General features: G+C 31.9%; 2 protein-coding genes across 2 annotated transcripts; both read left to right on the top strand.

The window, feature by feature from the left end:
• Positions 1-1,046: 1,046 nt before the first annotated feature.
• LOC129306183 (G2/mitotic-specific cyclin S13-7-like) lies at positions 1,047-3,590 on the top strand. Its single transcript, XM_054946627.1, has 9 exons — positions 1,047-1,254; positions 1,483-1,624; positions 1,711-1,765; positions 1,868-2,107; positions 2,193-2,318; positions 2,415-2,663; positions 2,770-2,928; positions 3,015-3,196; positions 3,280-3,590. The coding sequence occupies exons 1-9, from the start codon at positions 1,215-1,217 to the stop codon at positions 3,431-3,433; spliced, it is 1,347 nt and encodes a 448-aa protein (XP_054802602.1). The 5' UTR covers positions 1,047-1,214; the 3' UTR covers positions 3,434-3,590.
• Positions 3,591-20,708: 17,118 nt separating this feature from the next.
• Positions 20,709-23,821, top strand: LOC129307491 (transcription factor MYBC1-like). The gene is made up of 2 exons (XM_054948471.1): positions 20,709-23,112; positions 23,422-23,821. The coding sequence occupies exon 1, from the start codon at positions 21,485-21,487 to the stop codon at positions 22,412-22,414; it is 930 nt and encodes a 309-aa protein (XP_054804446.1). The 5' UTR covers positions 20,709-21,484; the 3' UTR covers positions 22,415-23,112; positions 23,422-23,821.
• The last annotated feature ends 1,801 nt before the right edge of the window (positions 23,822-25,622 follow it).

Here is a 25,622-nt window from a genome sequence, read left to right as displayed (position 1 = left end):
AATATCCAAGGGTTTGGATTGGCCATAAAACAAAAATTGAACAAAAACTTTGAAAAAATTAGGCAATAACAAATCCAACCAAAAAAATGAAGTACCTTTTCTGTCATTTCTTTTCTTCTCCTTTCGATGTTTCCTCTGAGGCTTCATGATAACAATGGTAACTGGTGACTAGGGAGACGCCACTTTAACCTTGAAACGAGATAAATTTTTATTTTAATAACTTATATATGGAACATTTGTTTTATTATTTTTAAAAGTACTTTTTCTAAATTGATTTCTCAAAAACGAAGTATTTCTTAGTGTGGGCAGTCATTTTTTCGTTTTGTTTTCAATTTGATCTCACAGATGTTTCTTGTTTTTTAATTGTTTATGAATTAGTGTTACTTATAATATGTTTATTTCAATTTATTGTAAATAAAGTGAATAAGATAAAATGATACTCCCTCTATCCCTATATATTAAATATTTTTAATTGAATTACGCAAATTAATAAAAATTAATTATCTAATTAAAAGTATAGTAATATTTTAATTTTACCTCTAATTATTGTAAATGAAAAAATTTTTTTTTAAAAATAAATTAATGAAAACTCTTATTTTTTTCTTTTTAACTTAATAAGGATATAATAACTCGTTCATTAAAAAATATGCTAATAATATTTTATATTTAAAGATAAAAAAATTTTAAAAAATCTCTTATATATTAAGAAGGGGGAGTATATTTTATTTTTCTGATTAATTTTCATCCGGTCACCGTTACATATGGTAATTATTAATTGACTAGAGAACCTATCCTTTTCTTACAGAATCAAAATAGGATTTTGGTTAAAAAAACAAAATGACGCCCACGTGCCTTCAATTGACAGGGGTAACATAGACATTGCATGCAACTCAGGTCATCCTTATTAAGGATGACACTGCCTTTTGTTTTCTGTTTTGTTTTGTTTTTTTTTAACACGTAATGCGATGACTTGCACGTCTCCAACGGCTTAAAAAGATCAGTCACGCTGCGCCGTCGGATTGTACTTGAGGATCCAACGGTATAGAATTTGGAAAAATAGGACCGTTGGAAAGGGAAGCGTCGCTCCCCCACATCTTCAAAAGGAATGGGAATTCCGCTGCCCCCTCTTCTCCATCGCGTTCGTCAGGCAAAGGCGAGGGAGGGAGAGAGAAAGAGAGGCAAAGAGAGAAGGAGACTACTTCTTCAAGTTCCAAATGGCCACTAGAACCGTTGTTCCACAACAAGCAGTCAGAGGTAGTTCGCTTTTCTGCTTTCCTTATCTCGGGTTTTTTTTCCTTCGGTTAAAACTTTGGTTATACATAGGTACTTGGGATTTTCTTTCTCTTGGGCATATTTCAAACGTGATTTCTAAGGGACTTTAATGAAATGCATCTAATCTCATGGATTCCTCTCTTCGTGTTTGCTGTTTAATCTCACCTCCTTAATGTACTTACGCGTGGGGTGAATATCAATCATGTATAGGAGAGGCAGTGGTCGGAGGAGTAAAGCAGCAGAAGAAAAATGGAGCAGTGGAGGGAAGAAGTCGCAGAGCCCTTGGCGACATAGGAAATCAGGTGGCTGTTAGAGGAATTGAGGTCGTCAAGCCCAACCGTCCCGTCACCAGGTCTCTCTCTCTCTCTCTCTCTCTCTATCTGTTTGTTTTCTTCTGCCACTTATTACTCAATCCCATTCTTTTTCTATTTCTTTTAGGAGCTTCCGAGCCCAGCTACTTGCTAATGCCCAAGCTGCTGCTGTAAACAACAAGGTTAACTCTCTATTACTGATTTCTCTCTCTTCAATTTGACTCTTCAATTTTAGTTTCGGATTATGATGATTCTGCATTTGGTGGGTGCTTGTCAAACTGCAGAAACAAGCCTGTGCAAATGTCGGTGGACCCCCTCCTGTTTTCGATGTGATTGCTAATAGAGCCGCGCCTAAGCCTGCTCAGAAAATAGTCTCTGTTAAACCTAGGAATGAAGGTGCTGCTGAAACAAACTCGAAAGAAGAAACTAAAAAGGACAAGACTGTGAACAAGAAGAAAGAGGGAGATGAAAACTCAAAGAAGAAACCACACTCTCTTACTTCGGTACTCACAGCTCGAAGCAAGGTTGAGAAATTACCTTACTTTGCACTACTTCCGTTCACTTCTTTGTTATCCATTTACAAGTCCTCCCCGGCAAACATCCTTGCAGGCAGCATGTGGTGTGACCAACAAACCAAAGGAGCAGATTGCCCATATAGATGCGGCCGACGCTGATAATGAGCTTGCGGCCGTGGAGTATATTGAAGACATTTACAAGTTCTATAAGCTAGTTGAGGTATCAATCATGTCATGTCTCTTTCTGTTTGTGGCTAACTTATTGTAGTTATAGTATTTTGAGATTTTGATTGGTATTATTATGTCTGGGATGCAGAATGAGAACCGTCCTCACGACTACATTCACTCACAGCCTGAGATTAATGAAAAGATGAGAGCAATATTGGTGGACTGGCTCATAGATGTGCACTCCAAGTTCGATCTCTCGCTTGAAACTCTTTATCTGACCATCAATATAATAGATCGGTTCCTTTCAACCAAGATCGTTCCAAGAAGGGAGCTTCAATTGGTTGGCATCAGCGCCATGCTTATGGCTTCCAAGTATGAAGAAATCTGGCCCCCTCAGGTTGGAGTTTCCCTCGGCTTAGTCAGTAAATTAAATGACCACCGTCTATATTTGAGAGAACAAGAAATTAAAAGTTGACTGAGACGAACTGGCTCTTATGATGCAGGTCAACGACTTTGTTTTCCTGTCGGACAGAGCTTATACCCATGAACAGATACTTGCGATGGAGAAAACCATGCTGGGAAAGCTGGAATGGACCTTGACAGTACCCACGCACTATGTGTTCCTGGTTCGTTTTATCAAGGCATCACTCCCAGATGAGGAGGTGAGTGAAGAGATTTGAGGAGCGAAAGTTAGTGTTTGTTTTGATATATATAATTGGGAAATTAAATAAATGATTTATATGTGCAGTTGGAAAACACGGTTCATTTTCTTGCTGAGTTAGGACTGATGAATTACGGGAGCATGATAACGCACAGCCCATCGAAGGTTGCGGCGTCAGCAGTGTACGCGGCTCGGTGCACTCTGAATAAGAGCCCCTTATGGAACGAGACGCTTGGTCTACATACGGGTTACTCAGAAGAACAGCTCATGTTTGTACCTAGGAAATGTGTGTGTACCTAGAAATGGCCTGATTATATTTACTTTACTAAGAGTTGATATTCATTGAACGCAGGGATTGTGCAAGAGAATTGGTGAGGTGGCACTCGATGGGCGCGAGCGCGAAGCTGCAGGCAGTGTATAGGAAGTACTCAAATGTGAAGAGAGGAGCAGTGGCGCTGCTTCCACCGGCGAAGAATCTCTTGCAGTCAGCGGAAGAAGGAAGGTGAAGAAGACAAGACAAGAAGACACCTGACAGTTGAAATCTGCAATAACCCTTTGTTACTGTTCTTCCCCTTCTTTTTTCTTTAGTGGGATTGTATTCGTTATATATTTTTCACATTTTTCACATTTTATATCAATTATTAAATATTTTTTTAAATTTTATCTTTTCACATTTTTCCAATGAACATTGAGAAAAAAATGTCATGAAAAAATATTTTTAGAGATAATGTAATTAATATGAGTACTACGCATTTTAATTATTTTTATATTTTCAATTTATTTAAATAATAAATTTAAAAAATTAAATTTTATATCTTTCCATCCCAAATTATATTTTGAAAATTACAGGGAGAATCACACCTAAAAGATCTAGTATAAAACTTATTAGATAAGAATCATTACAAAATAAATATTGTTAAAATGAAAATATGAACTTATTTTTTTCTTAAATGTGAAAATATAAACTTGTTAGTTTTTATTTAAAAGAATAAGTTTCTTCCTATATTAAAATTGTTGGATGTTTAAATTGTTGTTTTGAAAAAAATAAAGTTGTTAAGTATATTTAATAAAATTTATTAATATGTGAGATTTTATTTAAAAATATTTTATAATTTGAAATAGATATTTTACATTTAATGATTCTAAATAGATATAGTATGAGAAAAAAATTAATTAATATATCATCAGGTGATATATTATTGGATCATTGGATGTAATTCTTCCTTTATTAAAATGAAGGGTATTTTCAAAGGTTTACATTGTTATTTTGAAAAAATAAGGTTGATTATATCATTGGGTGATTTGAATATAATTATAAGATATATATCATTGGATGTAATTCTTCCTATATTAAAATGAAGGATATTTTTAAAAGCTTACATTGTTATTTTTAAAAAAATAAAATTGTTAAGTATATTTAATGAGATTTATTAATATGTGAAATTTTATTTAAAAATATTTTATAATTTAATACAGAGATTTTATATTTAATGATTATTTTAAATAGATACTGTAACATTTCAAAAATTAACCTAATATTAATTAAGTTAATTTAGAGTAAATGAGTAATTTTGGAGGAATATTTAGATATAAATATTTTTAAGTAGAAGATTATTATTGAATTTAATTTAGATTAAAATCCTAAGTTATGATCTTATAGTAAATAAAAATAGTAATGATAATATTATTAAAAAAAAGAAAGAAAGAAGAAGAAAAAGAAACATAAAATAAATTGACAATTGAAGAGGGAGGAGAGAAGTAATTTTTGCTTTAGGTATTGAGGTGTAAATAATGCCAAAAAAAATTGAAGAAAACATAAAGAGAGAGACGTGAATTTATGTGGGACCCACACCCTTTTTTTCAAAACAACACAGTCACCCCTTCTGATCTCATTTTCTCTTCCCTTTTCTCACTTCTCTTCGTGCACGAGAGAACAAAAACAGAACGAGTGCGCATCGTCGATGGGAGCTAATTTAAAAAATGAAACTCCATAATAGAATACTTCAGATAAGATTTTAAGTATTTTAAAACTAGGTAAATATTTTAAATATTTTTTTAGTCATTTTTTTCCTTGAGACTGTAGATTCTGAGATTTTAAAAAATCTAGGGTTTGAAAGAGGGATGAATTTTTAATGAGTAAATCTGGTTGTTGAGATTTTTTGTAGTGTAATAAATATTCTAGAGTATTATTTTATTGATAGAATTAAAATTTGAGGCATTTGAGTTTATCCATAAATCCCTATGAGTAAATTTTTGGTTAAATTTGAAAATATAAATTAATTTATTGATATTTAAATAATTATTTGAGATAAAAAATAAATTATTATGGCCATAGAATAATGATTCTAGGCTTGAAATTAAGTTTGTAATTTTTAAATATTTTTATGTGCAAATTTTTGGAATAAAAAGGAAAATTTTGATATTAGAAAATTATTTGAATGAAATTATTGTGAAGGAGATTATTGAACCAAGTAGATAGGTTCAAATACATGAAATTAAATTTTAAAACTCAAGAGGCTAAGACTAAGGTCTTAAAAAAAATACTTAGGTGCTAAAGTATAAGTGAAAATTGTATTAATAATATTATTGATACATTGGGATATGATCAATTGTAGAATAATTTCCTTTTGACATCATTCAAGCTTTGGAAAGCTTTGGAAGTATTATAACTTGAGGGGTAACCTTTAACCTCTCAAAGGTTGAGGTAACTGGGAAAAATTTATTTTATGCATTTGTATGTTACTTAATTAATTATGTTGGTGAAATAAAAGAATATATATATATATATGTCTAAATTTTGAAATGGTTTTTTTATAATGCATGTGGCTTTGTTGAGACTCTATGACTTGTGACCAAGTTAATTATGACTTGGTGTGAGTAATGAGATTGATGGTTGATGATTATGTGTACACTCTTGGTTATAAATTGGGGATTATGCACAGTGATAAATTGTATGAGCATGTTGAGTTTTATATGATGCTAATGTGGTTTTATGTGATAATATAAAAATTGATGCAAGAGGCATGATTGAAATATGATGATTCTTGATGTTTGTTAAGCAAGAAAGTTGATGAGCATGTGAGATAATTGTGAATTATATATATGAGTTTTTGAAATGCATTTTCTCATGAGCATTATCATATGGCGGGAGTTCGCCTTAGTGAAGGAGTCAGATGTTTGTTAAGCAAGAAAGTTGATGAGCATGTGAGATAATTGTGAATTATATATATGAGTTTTTGAAATGTATTTTCTCATGAGCATTATCATATGGCGGGAGTTCGCCTCAGTGAAGGAGTCAGCGGTTATGCAAAATCCATATGATACTTGACTATTAACCAATAATCCTGGGGGTTATAGTCGCTACTTGCCTTGTAAGGTACTGTAACATTGTTCTATCAAGGAACTTGACCTAATTGGCCTACCTGGAGTTTTGAATATGACACCTCATAGTGTGCAATTTGAGGAAAATTGTGTTCATAAGTGAGTAAGGTAACCCTGACCCGGTAGCCCCTCATGATATGATTAAGGCCTTGGGTAGTCTCACCACATGGACGATCTCTTTCGGTTGTTGACCCACGAATTTCATGTCAGAAAAAATAAGGGGGGATATAAGGAAGAGATTGATTATGCATATTATTACTATCATGCCATTTGAGTGATTGATGGCTATATTGAGAATATGATTATAATTTTAGAAATGAGAACATGTAATAATTATGCGAATAATGTATATATGGCTATTTGTGCAAATTTTATACTTGACTTTATTCTTGAAATTATTCACATGAGTTAAATGTTAATGTGATTAATATGTTATTAATGTGATTGTTTGAATGGTCACCTTGATAAATTTATTGGCCACTTGCATTCATGATTAATTATCATGCATTTGTATAACTTAGATGTACCTTGGTTACTGAGTGGTTGTACTCACCTCTCTCTTTTAACATATTATAGGAGCTAGTTCATCTCAAAAGAATAGAGGAAAGGAGCATTAGGCCAAGTGATAGTAATCACTTTTATAGGCCTTTCTCTTTTTATTTTGATATGTGTATTTAGTTTATGATATTGTCAACTAAGATAATATATTCTTAATCTACTTGCATTATGGGTTTTGGTATTGGGGAAAATGTATTTTGGCCCCTGGGGAATGTAGCTTGATGCTTGTGCTATATTAATAGGCCAAAATATTTGTGCAAGTAAAAATAGTTATTATCTGCTTAATTTAAGAACTTGAATGTTGTTATGGTCTCCCCTTATGTTTTTGACGTCCAAGGGTGAGCAGTTAATATTAATTATATGTGAATGAAAAGGAAAAATTCATGCATATGATGGGCTAGTGATAAATAGATGATATATATAGTATGATAATTAGGTAATAGTCATTGTGATAAATGTGATTGAAACCTTGGCCCCCCGCTGCCAGTTATGAAAGGGTTTAAGTGGTCAAGTGTTATGTTATAAATATGTATATATGTATTGTGGAGTAAGGCAGAGAGAGAAAATAAAGGGGAGAAGCTTTTCTCCCATGTTGATGTATTTCCTTTATCATGTTTTCGTATATGTTTAATTGAAGGATATGAGTTCTTGAAATATTTTAAAGATTTGGGATTCTTTTATATTGAATCGTTTGTGAAAATACATGTTAAAAATTTATTTAGGTTAATCTTTTATATGATAATCCTTTTGGGTTAGTCCTTAATTTACTATAATTAGTTTGATAATTAAATCCTAATTTAGGACACCTTTTACAGATACAATATGAGAAAAAATTAATTAATATATCATCAGGTGATTTGTAATAAAGAATGGAGTGAGTATAAAGAATGGAGTGAGTATACAATATTATCAAACAAAAATTAAAAGAATAAAAAAACTAGTAATTACTGATTGACAAAATAATCAAACGTAAATAGCAGTACTTTTTATATTATTAGCTAGCATTAAGTTGTATGTGATAATTTAATGATAAATGAGTAAATTAGAAAGTAGTAATTTTAAAGTCTAAGTGGTGCTGAAAGACATTTGTTTTTAAGAGATGTTCTAGTTATTATTAAGAATAAGTTAAAGAACACAACAGCAACGAGGCAGTATTAGAGAGGAGTAGAGATAACTTGAAAACTCAAAGGTTGGTGTAAGTTGTTTTGTTTGCATGCAAGCCTTTATAAAGGCCACGATTTATGTAACAGCATAGCCCCCAACTCCTTATGTTGGCAAATGCAGTGCTGGCAAGTATCTCCTCATGGGTCCACGTGTGACTTTTTCCATGATGGTATATAGGTTATTCCTCACCCCACTAAAGAGGTCTCTGGGAACCTTTTTAGGAATCAAGCCCCTAGCCTCTCCGATGTCATATCCCCCATAAATATTAAGAAAAAAATCTCCAACATCGTGCCTCACTAAACACTAAAGAAATACATGTTGGAAATTATGCCCTAGGGTCAATCATTGTACTATGCACATTGTTATTTAATAAATTTCTCTTTTGTTATCATAACAATTACATGTTCAATATGACAACTGTATCCCTGGACAAACTATAGTGATTGTTCTAAATGTCCCTAGTCAATTATCTTTGAGAGATCGGAGATGAAACAAGACTAGTATGACTTTAATTAATTATAGAGATGCAAATTAAAATCATAGGCAGTTGAAAGAGTACAAGGTACTGGACCGATCCATTATGAGAAAGCTGTATGGTACAAGTCATAAGCTTATCCAATATGTAACTATATCACTAAGCCCTTTAACTTGAGATCATTATGGATTCCTACATAATGACCACTGAACTTTGACCTAGTTAAAAGTCACTTTTAACTAGGTGATCATAAAAGTTATGATTGAGTTTAGTAATATTCATGTAGAGGAATATGAGTGGTCAAGATGAAATTTATCTCTCACATTAAGTGAGAGATATTACTGGGTCCCTCGATGAGTAAAACTGAAAAAATGTATGACCATACTATAATGAAAAGGATTTTTCCATTGCTACTGTTAGTCTACTCAGAGATCGAGAAAGTAATGGTCAGGTAAAGGAGAATGACAATTTCATGTCTCATACTTGATCGAAATATCGCGTGACAAAAGGGATGTGATATGGTTGCATGATAGGTTACATTAGATCATCGATCCCCATGTGAATTGGGTAGTTGTAATGTCTTACTAGAGGCCACTTGTAACTTGTGGGCTAATAGCATAATCAGCCTACTGTCAATTTCATATGGGCCTACAGGATCACACACAAGAACGGCCTAACTTGAGCTATAACATCCAAGTTTGTTGAATCTTGAATATGTCTAGATTCAATGAATGTAATATAGAGTGAATGAATTATTTATATATATATTTGAATATTTATTTGATAAATATATATATATATATATATATTTATATGAAATATAAAATTTAAAATATAATTATATATATCTATGATATATATATATATATATAAATATATATAAATATCCATATATGTATATGGATATATATAAAATACATATATGATATATAAAATTAAATATATATAATATAATATATACATATATATATTTTCAAAATATATGTGTATATATATATTCGTGTATATATATATAATATAATATGTATATGTGATATATATTATATTATGTTATATTATATTATACTATGTCAGTTTTAAATTTAATTTTATATGATAGATTAAATTTAATAACTAACATGATAAGAGAGAATATCATGTCAGTTTTATAATTTAAATTTATAAGATAAATTTAAATTAGATATGATATTATGGATTAAATTTATGAGATAAATTTAATTAAATTTTCATGAGCTTTTAAGTATAAGACAAAAACCCTTATCTATATACTATATATAGATAGGGACGTCCTTATGAAGGTAGAGAAAGAACTAGAAAAGTTCTGACAATAAAAATACTCTAAAAGCCATGAAACACTCTATAGAAAGGAAAATTAACGTTCAAAGAAGAACGGACACTAAAAGCGCTAGTACGCTGTTTGAGTTAGAGAGCTGTTCGTGTGGACACCGGTAGAGGGAGCAGATCTACGTTGTCAGCTCCTGAGATCCAAACGTGCGCCAACATCAAAGAATTAAAAGGTAACTCTTCTATTCACCTTAACTTAAATGAGTTCGTTCGGTCCATATCAGGATAAGGATTTTAAAATTTTAATCTTCCGTTGCACCTCCCTATCCAACAATACATGCTATATAGACTTTCACTATTTCTTCTTACGAGTGAACTCCCACCTCTTAATATAACCATGCTCACACTCATCATATATAATACATATACATTTCAAATATCTCAATCAATCTATATAAACTTTAACTGTTCTCATCATTTGCAAATAGTTTTTCATGCACAAAATCACATTTCGAAATATGTAAGGTAATCAAATTCCAAGTAACAATTTAACATATCTACTTATAAATAGTTAAACAATATAATCAAATAATATAAATTATTCCATTACCTTAACCCTTTGTCACATAAAAGAGTTACTATGACTCAATGTTAACTCCAAACACTTTATATGCATGATATAGCTCAAGCAATACTCAATTTATATAATTAAGTGACAATTGTCAACTATCACTCTGGATAAACCCTGAATTCTTTAGGTTTAAGGTACCCACCACACTCAAATTCCTTATCTAACAATATTAACCATTTCAAAACACTCTAACTATCCTATTAAATATCCCAAAATATCAAAATTATCATTCAATTCTTCACATTATCTCAAAATCTTTAAATTATGCCTAGGGTTCATTCAAACCCTTAACAAAAATTTTAAATCACCAGAAAACTCATAAACTTAGGGTTAGAAGCTTAATTTAACTCTTCAAGACCTTCACTAAGCTAATGGTTTCGGTCTAAACCCAACAACATGAAAACAAGCCCCACATGCCTCTTTAGTTAGAAATTTCACATAAAAGAGGGAGAGGGAGAAGAAAGGAAAGCTTATCCAATGTATATTAAGCTTGTAATGCCTCCAAAATCATGTTGGAAGCAAGGCTTAGCAGCCACAAGCTCCTCTCTATCGCTCTTATGGCATTCACCCTTTCCTCTCATCTGATTTTCAGTCTAGTTTGTGATCTGATAAGTGTAGATTTTACATGTGCGTCACAGTGCATTGGCACATCTGCCACAATGCGTGACACAGAGAGTCTTATAAAAAATTTAAACTCCCTTCCGTGCCATGGCTTGCTCAAATATCGACCTAGCATTCTTTTAAGGCTATCTAGAGATCCAAAAACTATATTAGTTTTCCATAAACGTCATTAATCAATAATTTATCTAAATTGACTAAATATCCTTAGAAATACTGATAATTTCTAAATTGAAAACTTATGATGTTACAATTTAGACATGAATGTTAGACCTTTGAGATGCCAATTAAAGACCATAAAACACAATCATATACCAACTACAATAGCATAAATCACCATTGAGTATTTGTCTAGAAATGTTGGAAAATAATGAACTTTGATGAAATTCATTTAAGAATATAAACACCTATTTAAAGTCAAAAAAAGTGATGATATTCAAATTTAAATTTCAAACAACCAAAATTCAAGGTTTTTGAATAAGCTATTTTAAAATAATTATTATTTATTTTTCACAATAGTAAATTCGGTAAAAAGTACCCAATATTGCCTTGCCTAATCAATTATGTTCAACTGTGATTGCCTCATGTTAGCTTGTCTTATTCACGCAAGCTCACTTTTCCCTCAAGCCTATAATTACTCCTTAGTACTTATACCCTTAGAGCTATTCTTGTGTGAACAATGTGGGCTTATCATTTTGATACATTACTCAATTATTACAAATAGGTCCAATAGTTCATAAATCTTAAACTCGTTTATTATATAAATTATTCTTTTAACTTTTAAAAATAGTGCAATTTGACCCTTACTATTAAAAAAGTTAACTTTGATTGTTAGATTATTAGAAAATAATTTTTTATAATTTTATATTTTTTTATAATTTTTTGAATCATTGTCTATAATTTTTGATCATTTATTATAATGTTTTAGTCATTTTCCATAATTTCTAGGTCTTTTTTTTGGTCATTTTTGGTCAACTATGTCAATAGCAAGGATCAAATTGCACTATTTTAAAAAGTTAAAAAAATAATTTGCACAATAAGAATTTGGGGTCTATGGTGCTATTAGATTTAAAATTCATAAAGTAATTTTTTATTCACCCTAATTTAAACCGGCGAATGAAATATTTTTTTTGCTAATGGCACAAAATTACATTATTTTTTAATCAGATTTTATATTATAGTTAATTATATATATTTTTTGTGATGCATAAGGAGTGAAATATTATCTTCCACCGACAAGGAGCATAATTATTAATAATTATACATTTGCTCAGGTGATATTATAAATTTGTAATGATAGTTTATTCCTGGACTATTTTGAGTTGAATTTATAATTATGGATTTAAATTTAAATGTTAAGTTATGAAATTTACTTATATGATGTGTGTTTTTTTTATTTTTATAAACAACACAAAAACAAACTAACTACTAGAACTGTCACACCCAGGCAAATAATTCAAATCTTTCTGAAGCTAATTAATAATCACACTGCTGAAAATAGCCTCAAGCAAGGACGGATCCAGAACCGTACATATGGCGGGGCCAAAATGTAAGTTGGGTTGACAATGGAGGGCTAAAAGGAAATTTAAAATTTTTTGCAAGAAAATACAAGCATTTTTAAAGAAAAAATCTGGAGAGATGTTGATCCGTCCCTGCCCTCAAATAGTCAAGCCTGTTAGCATGCGACATGCTTCTTCTGCCAAGCAATCCGCAGCTCTATTAGCATCCCGTACGCACCATGTCACCTCGAATCTCCTGCAACAAGGTAGCATCCAAGTGCTCACTCAAACTCGAATCCCCAACAGCCTGAAAATCAAAATTGAAGGTCCATTATAATTTATAAATATAAACTTACAAATTCAATTCAAATAAAATTTATAACAATAAACCCAATTATGGTAGAATAGGTTCTATCTTGATAGAAATGATTGACAACCCATAATTAGTAATATATAATCTTTCAAATCATTGGGGTCTCAAATTGAACAAGTAATTTAAATCTTTTCAAATAACAAACATGTATGAATCAAAATTCAAAAGTATATAAAAGTATAAAATACTATTCAGATTAAAAATAATAGAGAAAAATGTTAAAAATAATGGTTTAACACAATTCTAGAGCATTCGTCATGACGAAGCATTCATGCGATGCAGCCAAGCTCTTTTATGCTGTGGCACATTGCATAGAATTTGGCAGCGTTTTGTTGTCATAAACTAGTTCCAAGATTGAATGTTTAACACATCTCAATTCTCCATCTAACATTCAATTAAAATAGTTTAGGTGTCCACATAAAAACTTATTTAGCAAGCTAGCTAATGGCATTAGTTATATTTTCAAATTATATAATATCAAAAAATTAGACATTCATAACCACAACCACTCTTTTTTTTTTCACATGTTTATACTTTCAAAGTGTCCAAAACCAAATCAAAGTGCTAAAAGCTTACACAACCCCCTAAAATAAACTCAAGAGACTTATAATAACTTATACAATACATCACAATACATATATACAGCATAAATTAAAAAGTAGAGGGGTAGGTAAAATGGCATAAAATTTTTGAATTCTCATTTACAATCATCAAAAAAAGCATAAGCATACTTGCACTGGTATTGAAGCTTTGATTAAACATTGATGGCCCATACAATAAGGCCTAAGAGATATATGATAGGAATGTGAATTTCTAAGCTTCTTGTGCCTTCCCCTTGTCATTCCCAAAGCTAGTGTCTGTAAAATATTAAATAGGGATAAATACAACTATTCAATAACCAAATCAAATCAATTAAGGCATACTAAGTGGGCATTTAAAATCAATCAAGTGCACAATATAATATCATATCTCATGATATAAAAGATGCATGATCAAACCATTCCTTATCTCTTCCTTATATTATTAATTGAATTCATAGGCTGACAATTCAATTAATGGTAAGTGCATGTGAATAGACTAGCTCAAACTCACAAATTGTGAAAAGTTACATAACCAAAGGTGCTTCACTTACTCTCAGACATGGATTTCAAAATTCTCAAATTTATTAGGATGTCACAAGCCTTACCCTACACTCATTCTTGGGTGAGATTTATAAAGATCCCACCCTAAACCAAACATCGGGACCACCCATGGTGTTGGTTGTATCTATGTGAAAATAATATTGCTAACTCCTTTTAAGAAAACTCTCACCCAATATATGATCATGCACACATACTCGTTATATCCACAATGCACATTGGATTTAATAGCACAATATCATTACATAATCACATATTCATCAAACACAATTCCTCATTTACTAACACCATAATCAGACTTCTTGTTTCAATAATAAATAACACTTTCCATAATAATCTTTTCTCATTTACAATAAAAAAACCACACTTGCATTTGATTTTCTAAAACAATAAATCAATTTTATTTAGCTAGAAAATACATTCATCATGTTCACAAACTCTCATAACTAATCTAACAAGAAATTGGCACAAACTCTCAACTATGTCACTTCAGTTTTGCAATGGTGCTTTGGCGCTTCATTTAAGTTCTTCAGCGCTTGCGATGTCTCTTCTAGCCTATGGCACATGACTTCTTCAATGGACTTAGGTGTTTAACTATGGTTTTTTGACACGCAAACTAGGGAGGGGGAGAGAGAGAGAGAGAGGAGGAGGAGTTAGACCTCAAAACATAAATTAAACTGTTAGAAAAAAAATAATACATTCATGACCACTCATTAAAAGAGTGCTCTTAAAGGTTTAGGATATATTTTAAATTTTTTTATGTCACCTTTAAGAGCACTTACACAATAAGCATTCATAAATAGAGGCAACCCTACGTTGGTCCTTGAGGGGCCCACCCCAGCTCCTAAAATACTAAATATATGGTAGTATGATGCTATGACCCCTAACCACACTCCCTCAAATACTGAGTATATGATAGTGTGATGCAATTCCCACTGTATCCTAATATTTTTGGTTAACATAAAGCCACACTACATCATATATTCCTATTATTTAGACAAATGTACTTATAGGTGTTATATGTATATAATACAATATGCCTACATTTCTTTTCTCTGCACCTTTTTGATTCTATTTATATGATAGAGAGAGAATATTTTTTTAATCTTAATTACAATACATCTTGGTAATTATTGTATATATTATTATTATTCTTTTGCTTATATTAAATGTTGGGAAGGTTATTTAAAGTTAAAGTATTTTATTTTTAAAGTATGTATATTTAATAAGAATAAAATTATAAACTTGTTGAATTTTTAGACAAAATTATTAAATTTTAAATTCTTTTTATTTCAATAAAAATGTTGGGAGTAACTTATAAATAGAATTGAAAGGAATATATTTTAATAAAAATAATATATGGATTATTTAGCTATTTAGATATATGGTATCTTGGATTTTTTTCAATTTTTTCAAAATACTTATACAATTATATTTCTAATAATTATTATGTCAACTAATATCATTATTTTTAAAAAATTTAAATATGCATTTATTTATTTTTTTAAAATCCCTCCCCCACCCCCAAGTTTTAAGGCTGGTTCTGCCCCTAGCCCTTAAAGATAGGTCTTTTGAAAAAGAGTTTGACCACTCAGTGGTAAAACAACGAAAAAAAAAAAGAGGAATTATCGTTCATATCAAAGTTATTTTTTATACAGTTCTTATCAAAGTTTAACCATCGTCTTCCGCGTTTTAAGTTTTTCAAGGCCCTCTTTTGCAATGGGCTCCAACAGCAAAACTAATTTTAAAAAAGCCCAATACATTCATACTATGCAACCCATGGCTTCCAAGGGTAAAAGAGTAATTATAAAAACCAAAAAATCGCCTTTTTGCAGAAATAAAATAAAATAAAGAATAGTCTACATCATCTTAGCGCTTTATGTTATAGACTAGATCAACTCCGTCAATTCCAGGGGGTAAGGTAATCATTTAAGAAGAGATCGACGCATAAATATTTTATACACAAATTTTTAAAATTCAATGCAAATAGTCATTATTAATTATTCATACTGTAACATATTCTAATTCATGCTTGCTCCGATTCTATATATAAAATACACCGTTATTTGTTGTTTTTTTAATAAACAAAATATATTTTTAATAAACATTTATTATAATTTTTTTTAAATTGCCCATCACAAATTCATAATTTTTATTTATAAGGAACAGTTAATGTAGGTTTATTTTAGTTAAATACAAGGATATTTAAGTTTAATTTTTTATTTTGAAGCATCATTATTATAGTAAATTAATTTTCTTAAACTATGTGATATAACTTTTTTTTCTTATATATATAGACACAAAAAGGGTACATCAATAGTATAATAATTAGGGAGAATTTTAATTAAGGACTAAGAGAGATAAATATTTACCAATGGGTCTAAAAAAATATGAAAATTTACTACAGGATTTTTGGACTGAACGAAACAAAATGGGTGGCTAAAAAAAATGAAATGCCCTTTTGCAAAAGAAAAAAATTGATTGACAATTGATATTTATAAATTAACAAGTAAAATTAGAGAATTGACAATTAAAGATTCTACAATTAGGACAAATGATTGAGTTGGTATGATTATTGATAAGTCATGTAATTTACAATTAATATTGATAAATTAACAAGTAAAAGTTATACAATTATCAACCAATATTTATATGATTATTAATAGATGGAGCCAGGTAATTTATAATTAATATTGATAAATTAACAAGTAAAGTAAAAAAATTAATAACTAATGATGGTGCTTTTCAGTCAAATTGAGTGAACAAGTTTTATAAAAGATTCAAAAGTCAAGTTAAATAATTAACAAATTATATTAATAAATTAATAAATAAAGTTGTGAAATAAAAAAATAATGCTCTTAATATTATAAACTCACCAAATTAACTAATTAACAAGTCATGTCAACTATTTTCCTTTTCTTTACGGTCTTGACTATCATTCACGGATGAAAAATCTGGTAAAAAATGTGGCAGATGCAAAATAATAATTTAAAATTATGCGAGGGATGAAAGCTGACCTGGAGGACAGAAAAAGATCCCATTCATCCTATGATTGGCTTATAAAAGCTGATGTCAGATGGCTCGCAAAAAATAAAATGGCCTGATAATTGATGTATGACAAATTTGAGGATCCTCTTACGTTATGACACGGAATGCTATAATTAACTAATCAGCATAAATATCAGAAGGCTCGGATCCATTATGAGGGGCAAAATGGTGCAATTGTATATTTTCAATTCACTGGCAATAAATAATCCACACAATTGGTTGGGATTGATTCTTAACTCTTATGCACTCCCTCCCCTCTCTCAGTGTAGTAAGGTGTGCTTTTTTTTTTTTTTAATATTCTCTTCTTATCAGAATATAAAATATTTTTTAAAAATTTTGTTTAACTCAAAATATAAGGTATCCTGTAATTTTTGTAATTTTCTTTTGAACTATACACTTATTTTATTTATTGAATACTTTTAGAATAATGGATTCGAATTAAACTATTATTATTATTACACTTATATGGGAAACTTAACAAAAGTTTAATTGAAAAAATATACAATTTTTTGAGAAATTAAGATCTTATCTAGCTTTTTAAAAAAAAAAATTAAGAAGTATTTAACAATGCCCTGTATTTACAGAGTCATTACAAAGTTTCATTCCTACAATTATGGATAAAATGTCAACTCAATAGAAAATATTACTCCCTCTTGTCGCTTTTATACGAGACAAATAAATAATTCATCCTGATTAAGGAATTTGATGTTAATTAGTTGGTATCAATAAGTATGTTATGAATATCAAATTACTTTAAAAATACCTTTATTTAATAATTGACCGGTCGTGTTAACTAATTAATAACAAATTAAGAAAAAGTTGACTGTATATAATTAACATGTAGAGTTTTCGTAACAATTTTCAGGACACCTCTGGCAAAATAATAATGATTAGAATTTAATGAACAAAATAAATAAAAATGCCCCAGATAAATGAGGGTATTGTGGAAAAGCAAATTTTAATATAGAAGACAAGAGGCTAGGAACCGTGACTTTATAACCAAGATATGAGGGTGCCCGGTTCAACACTGGTCACGTTGACAGTCTTTAGATTTAAATCTGGATGATTTAAATTTAAATTTTTTATTTTTATTTCATTTTAAAATTATTAAAATAAAATATTAATAAATATGTTTATTATCAATCTGAATAATACAAATTTATTTCAGATCAAATTTAATATTAATTTTTCGTAATTTTTTTAATCTGACTATATATATGCACCTTGGATAGCAAGATTTAATATTAAATTTTAAAAATTTTATTAATGCAATATTAAAGTAAAGACAATCTTTTAGTGGGATATTTTAAGAAATTACAAGTTAAAAATTTTGAATCTAAACCATTAAGAATAAATTTGGATAGTCAATTTATAAACATTATAAAAATTTTAATATTAAATTTAGACTATTCATATTGGTGATAAAGTATATTTATTAATTTTATTTTAGTAGAATTAAAATTAAAATTTTAGAATTTTAATATCAAATTTGATCATTGAATTTAAATTTATACTTTCTAAATTGGTAATAAACAGATTTATCAAAAAATTATTTTGATAATTATAAATTAAAATAAAAATAAAAAAATTTAAAAGCTTTAAATCTTGATTGTCCAGATTTAATAATCTGGACAGTTCATATCTTATCAGGTTGATGGGCATGGAAATTGCATCCAAATAGAAGGGGAGTGATAATTGATCTTATTAGTAAATTCTCCTTTTGATTAAGGGTAAAGAGGACAAATTAATAAATGCTTGAGACGAGAGGTTGCTGTTTTTAAATTTTTATAAACAGCCAAATAGGAGTACGAGAACGCATGTAAACTTGTTTTAAAAATGATGAAAGGCTACATGACTTATTGGGTTATGGAGCATAAAAAGTTCATAGAAAATTCTTTATAATTAAGATCAGAAGAAGTGCATGGTAACATAATTGTGTTTTGATTTCTATATATATATTCTATGAAAGATCAGCTTCCACTGTTGGTGAATACTTTCTCTCTGCATCTTGCGGAAAAGAAAAATCAACACAATACATACGTGTGTGCATGCATGAGATGGATGTTGATAGCAGATTTCTTGATTTCTGTTGCTTGATCCCTGGAACGAAGTGTGCATGATTTGGACTCACCTCCTAATGATATGCAGACGCTTTTGCTCCTCCATGTGGCTGGCCTAGCAAGACGGGAGACTCTGTAAAAGCTAGTTTTTAGCGTTTTGTCTTTTTCCCTTGTTTAACTAAAACCCGATTGTTAAACAACTGGGTTTGTAATATCATTCAAGAAATCTAGTGAGCCTCTTGTTATTTTCCACTTCAACGAAATCTAGTGAGCATCGTCCTTGTTCTGTTTTTTTATTTTGTGTGAGCACCCAATATCTTAAACTTGTCTCATTAGAGTTGTGAGGTTTAACAGGACTCAAATTAATCAAAACAAGACATGACAAGCATCATAAGAGTGGGCACCTTTGGCCACTTATATTGTTGCATTTTTAAGACTTAAACTCGAGACATATAGTTAAACTGAACAACTTTTATCAATTGATCCTAACACTCATGGTTCATGATTCTTGTCTTTTTCATCAACACTTTTTCAATACACTTCCCAACATGATTCTTCATTTCTTATTTATAAGGTTGTGAAAAAATAATTTATTTAATCTTATTTCAAGGCATGTTATTGATTTTTTTATAACTTTTTTTTTTACCCCTATCAGACACTGGCAAGAGAAAATACATAATAATATATATATATATATATATGATAGAATCAAAAATAAAAACTTGTTAAAATTTTAAAAAGGATTAACAATTTTAAAAACTTTTATTGATTTTGAGAAAACATGTATGAAAAAAACAAAGAGTTATATGGATTTAGATACGTTAATTGCAAGCATTGAGTACCCGCACCATCTAAGCCATTTAATTATATATCAACGGTTCATATAAATTTACTTATTTATTAATTTTAAGTGAAAATGAATTTAAAATTATTAACATGTATTTCAACAATTTAAATGATATAAGTATTTGATAGTCACTGAATCTAAATCTTAGAGTATATTATTACACACAAATGAATTTGCATAAGTTGAGGCTGTAGTATTTTCTAAGCGTCATACGGAGCAGTAAGCTATTTTATTCATTAATTTCATATTAAATGACTATTGATAATTGATAAATTGATAAATAATTACTAATAGCAGTAGTAAAGGAGAACAAAGGGGAGGCACGAAATGGAAAACTGGGGGGCAATAATTGTGGTGCGAGGACGATTCCTAGTAATTGCACACTTGCCCATTCGAATCATTTCCTGCCCCCCTCTCTCTTCCTCTCATTGGCCCTATCATTTCACTTCCCTCTTTTTTTTTTTTTTTAAATGCTTTCAGCTCCGTCCCCAGCTAAAGTACTAAACTACCCTGCCACTTCTTATTGTGTTGTTTATTCCTCTTGAAGCACATGTTGTTCCAATTCTTTCTTTCTTAATGGGATCGTAACTAACGATAAAGGAGGAGCACACAGGCTAGTAGGTCTCCTCGTGATAGATTCCTTATTCGCATTCCTAAATTCCAAATTTTTATCTTTGAAATTTGGGATCCCTGCTATGTGCTCTGACCCATACACCACTCCTGTTCTTCATTCCCTATCTGCAGCACCCTACAAGCAATACCCCAAGCATATTTTCCATCCCTCTCCCCCCGGTACATCTCTTTTTTTTTTCATGCCGCCACCTCCCACCCCTGCATCTGTCTCTCACGCGCCGCTTCTGCACGTGTTCTTTTGATATCTGTCATCATGGATTAGACCTGGGTCTGTGACCTTGCAAGGGGTTTGGAGTTGGGTCTAATTTTCACTCCCCGGAGAGTGGAGTGGACGCGCCACCGTGTGCAGCGGAGTGAAAAAATGGATGTGTTGCGAGCCTCACTCTAGAGTTATCAAAGTTAATAAAAGACCCCTCAAATCCCGGAAAATAAATCCAGGAAAAAAACATAATAAAAGGATCAGCAAATGGCCAAATAGTACCTTCAATAAAAGCTGAAAAGAAGAAAGCAAGATCCACCTCGATCCTTTCTCCACCCTCCTCTCCAACTCCCCGTCCCTCTCCGCCGCCAACTCCGCCACCACTATCACTACCACCTTCATCTGAAATCCTGTCTCCCCCCATCACTCCCCCCCCCCTCTCTCTCTTCGAATTCTAGACACAGATTCTGCACTACCTCCCCCTCCCCTGTTTCCTTTCCATCCTCGTACTTTCCTTGTCAAAACTCCAACATCCAGCTCTTTATTCAATACCTTTATCCAAAAATCTAGTCTTTTTTTTTTCCAGATTATCCCAACCCAGTGACCAGACCAGGAAAAGGGGAAATTGTGGCTCAGATTTGGACGACAATGAAGGAGGAGGACTCGAGTTGGTTCTCGAGATGGGACGAGGAACTTCCTTCCCCGGAGGATCTCATGCCTCTTTCCCAAACCCTAATCACGCCTGATCTTGCCATGGCTTTCGACATCCGAAACCCCCACAGTAATAGCCCTCACCATCAAATCCCTCAGCCCGCAGCTCCTTCGAATCCCTTGCCTTCTCCCGGAAATCCCACGCAGCCCAACTCTGCTGAATTTGCTGATTCCGCCGAGTTGGGTTCTGGAACCGCAGGGGAAGAGCCCGCACGCACCCTCAAGCGCCCTCGTCTCGTATGGACTCCACAGCTTCACAAAAGGTTCGTGGATGCTGTGGCTCACTTGGGTATCAAAAATGCTGTGCCAAAAACAATAATGCAGCTGATGAGTGTGGACGGCTTGACCAGGGAAAACGTGGCCAGTCATTTGCAAAAATATCGACTTTATTTGAAGCGCATGCAGGGGCTGTCCGCCGGTGGAGCCGGAAGCGGAGTTGGAGGAGGTGGAGCTGGGTTGGGTGCCTCCTCCGATCCTGCCACTGATCATCTATTTGCAAGCGCCCCTGTGCCGCCCCATTTCTTACACCCCGCAGCCAGGCCCAATTCCGACCATTTCTTGCCGTTTGTGCCGGTCCCGGCGGCTCTGCAGCATCACCATCACCACCAGCAGCATATGGCAGCGGCAGTGGCCGCCGCCGCCCATCCCCAACTGCAGCAGCAGTATCACAGGCAAGTGGGGCATTTTGGTTCGCCGCCGAATGGGAGCTTCGAGCATACTTTTCTGACAAGGCAGCCTCAGCCGCTTAACAGGATGGGTCAAGCAATGCCGCAAAATCCGGTACCTGGATATGTAGAGGACATGGAATCGGCTAACGCAGCTGGAGGGAGAAAGGTTCTTACTTTATTTCCCACCGGAGATGATTGAAATTTGGGCTATAGTGGTCATTAGGTCATCCACCTTATCATCTTGTAAAATTAGTTTGTGGGGGGTGCATAATGCATTACTTGAGTTTGTTCACGGTCTTAATTAATTAGCTGTTAATTGCATTAGAGTTCTGGGTAACGTTGGGAGGGTACTGATTGGTTTTGGAGTTTAGTTACTATTTGCATATCCAAAAGTTCACTTGTCTTGGTTTGGTGGAATAATCGGGCATGTCTCATAATAATGAGTAATTGGGATTAATGGGTACTTTGGTAGATTCGACAGTGGTGTCGTTCCTGCAGACAATCACGTCTGTAATTATGTTGTTGGTCGTATTCTATGCTATATATTCTCTGACATTATGCATAATGAATGTTCCTTTTGGGCGGCAACAATATCTGCAAGCCTGTGTCACTCTGTATGTTGGGTCATCACATATATTGTTCCTGCCTGGGAAGTTTTATGTTGGCATTCATGTCACGAGTGGCTGAAGCGACAAGCTCGGTGTCTGTGAGCCTTATGCATTGAGATCATTAGAAACTCAAAGGAAGCATATCTGGTTGCCACTTTTGGGTGCGGATTCTTCCGCCGAATTCAGGAGCCTCTACTGTGGAAGACTTGTCTCCTTGAGTATCAAGTTTTTTGTCCTTTCGAAGTGAGTTGAACGTCGTTTGACTCTAAAGAAGGCTTCAATGTCAGATGTATGGGGTTCTTTTCAGACTATAATCTTCTGTTTCCACTCGGGTTAATCTCTATGCTACATGTACTCAAATAGACTAGTTTCCATTATTTCTGTGTTTATCCTGCTTCAAAGAAAACGGTCAGCAGTTCATCCTTACTTTATTCTGTATTTCATTTTGTCTGACTAGCTTCACTAATCTAAACGTATTGAGGCTCCTAGTGAATCTTGTGATATATTTGATCTTCAATTTCCTCACTGGGACCTTTCCTACTGTTCTAACTATGTGTTTTTTTCTTTCTATTTTTCTTTTGGATTTCGTCAACTTCAGTAGAACTCTGATAGCGTACAGGCCATGTCAGATCACTCATGCACTTCTGTGAAGAAAAGAGGATCATAGCCTCGCCTTTAATGGATTTTACTGTCATAGTTTAGTTGACTGGTAACATGCCCTCCTTTAACAGACAGAATCATTAAGCACCATGGAATTGTTACAGCAATTTGATCATTGCCATGCTCCGAGTTTTTCTGCAGTCTGTGATTTTGAAGTTAGTCATATTATGGCTTATGGTTTTACTTCTGTCTTCATGCCGGAGTTTTCCTCCATCTTCTCTTTGATTCAACTCCTTATTCTGTTTCTCCAGCACTAATTCAGTGTTTACAGAATTCCACAACACCCTTCTCATCTAGCGCCAGATTTCTCATAATCTAGAATTGAAGTTTCCATCTTATACTTATCAGTGTCTTAGCATGATTATCTGTTATTTCTTGCTCGAGTGCAATAATCTTTTTAAACAAAAATGGCTTCAACACAGAAGGATGGTTTTGATTGAAAAGCTGCTGAATGCTGATCAAATCACCCATAGTGCAATAACGTGTTTTTATCAGAGGAACTACTTTTATTGTTTGGCAAATGATAGTCAATAGTACGTCAGTTTCGATTAACAATTTATGATGCATTTCAATTTCATCATTGGAAACGACTAGCTGAAACACATTTCAATTTATGATGGATTAACAAGAATAGCAAAGCCACCTTGGTGATGTTAAACCTGACAATGGGCTCTTCGCTTATTATGGTTCAACCTGACGAATATTTCATGGCCAGCCAGCCACTAAAAGAACAGGAACGAATTTGGGATGAGTAGGATCTCCCCCGCCCTTAAACATTAAAAGGATTTAAACCCTGAATCTCTACACAAGTTTCATTGTTCATTCCATTATTTTCATCCCTGGTTACCCTAAAAATTTATCTTTTTAGACAGGAACAAGGAATTCATGTCATTCACCAGTAGAATAGAAGAGAATCGCATCCATTTATAATTAATTTTATATAAATTTACGCAACAAGCATTCCAGATCAATATTACAAATTTACAATAATTTAGGTTGGACAAATGAAATGATGCATCCAGCCTCTGCTTTCCTATTGGCTAGGAAAGTAAAGAGCATGTGCATTCTATATAGTACTACCATACTCCTATACATATAATAAACTGCCATTGATGATTTGGAGAAATTTTGCTAAACTTATATCATAATCATTACACATTTATTGCAAGAAATTAATGCTTGCGCTACATGGCACGAAATGAGATCAAGAGCAATCTAAGATGATGCCCTTAATTAATCTTAGATTTGTGACAAACTCGTAGTCTTAGATTTGTAAGTTGTATCAATTTTATGATAAATAAAGAAAAACATAATCTTTAGTTTTTATAATTTTATCAAGTTTTATTTTAGTCTTTGTAGTTTTTTTTTTAATATTTTCAATCCTATAATTTTAGAAAGATTGGGTGATCTTTATTTTTCAGGTTCTTATAGTTTCTATTTTTCAGTAATTTTAATCCTTATAAGGATTGAAAATACTGAAAAAATTATCAAAATTAAAAGCAAAATTGATAAAATTATAGGGATTAAAGATTATGTTTTTTCATAAATAAATTTTTGATACTATAATATGATTATGAAGGATTAAAAACAATGTGGGAGAACACTACTTTTGAATTTTGATCCATTTACTTTGCTAAATTTTGTTAGGAGTTTCTATACTTTCTTTGGTTTTTTTTTGGGTGTGTTTCAAGTCATTATACTTTTTTTTTGTCTACAACGTTATTCCTTATAGTTTCATAAAGACGTTAATGTGGCACAAATAGTGTTAAGATTGTTGACATGTTTGCTAACACCATTAAGCTTCTGTTAATGTATTAAGTGCATGCTGAGTTGGATCTTTTAATAGGTAAAATAAATTTAAAAAAACTGCATCAAATAAAAAAGGTTATTTTTGGAATTAAAAAAACTCCACTTTAAAATATCTCAAAAAATATTTAGACTGTATTTTACTCTTGATTTTTAAACTTTAAGACCCGCAATTTTTTTAGAAAAAATTGAGTCTTCTATATTTTTTAAGTATTCCAAAAATATATTTTGTATTTTTATAGTATAAAAAGAATTAATTTAAAGTAAAATTTATTTTTTTAGGCTCACCTCTTCGAGCTTATTTAGGCCTGTCCCAAATACCCCAATTGCTAA

Source organism: Prosopis cineraria, unplaced genomic scaffold, assembly GCF_029017545.1.
Source record: "Prosopis cineraria cultivar Desert tree isolate PC_DT_omini unplaced genomic scaffold, ASM2901754v1 PC3, whole genome shotgun sequence".
Classification (NCBI taxonomy): Eukaryota; Viridiplantae; Streptophyta; class Magnoliopsida; order Fabales; family Fabaceae; genus Prosopis; species Prosopis cineraria.
Note: the sequence above shows the minus strand (reverse complement) of the source record. Positions and strands in the feature narration are given on the sequence as shown.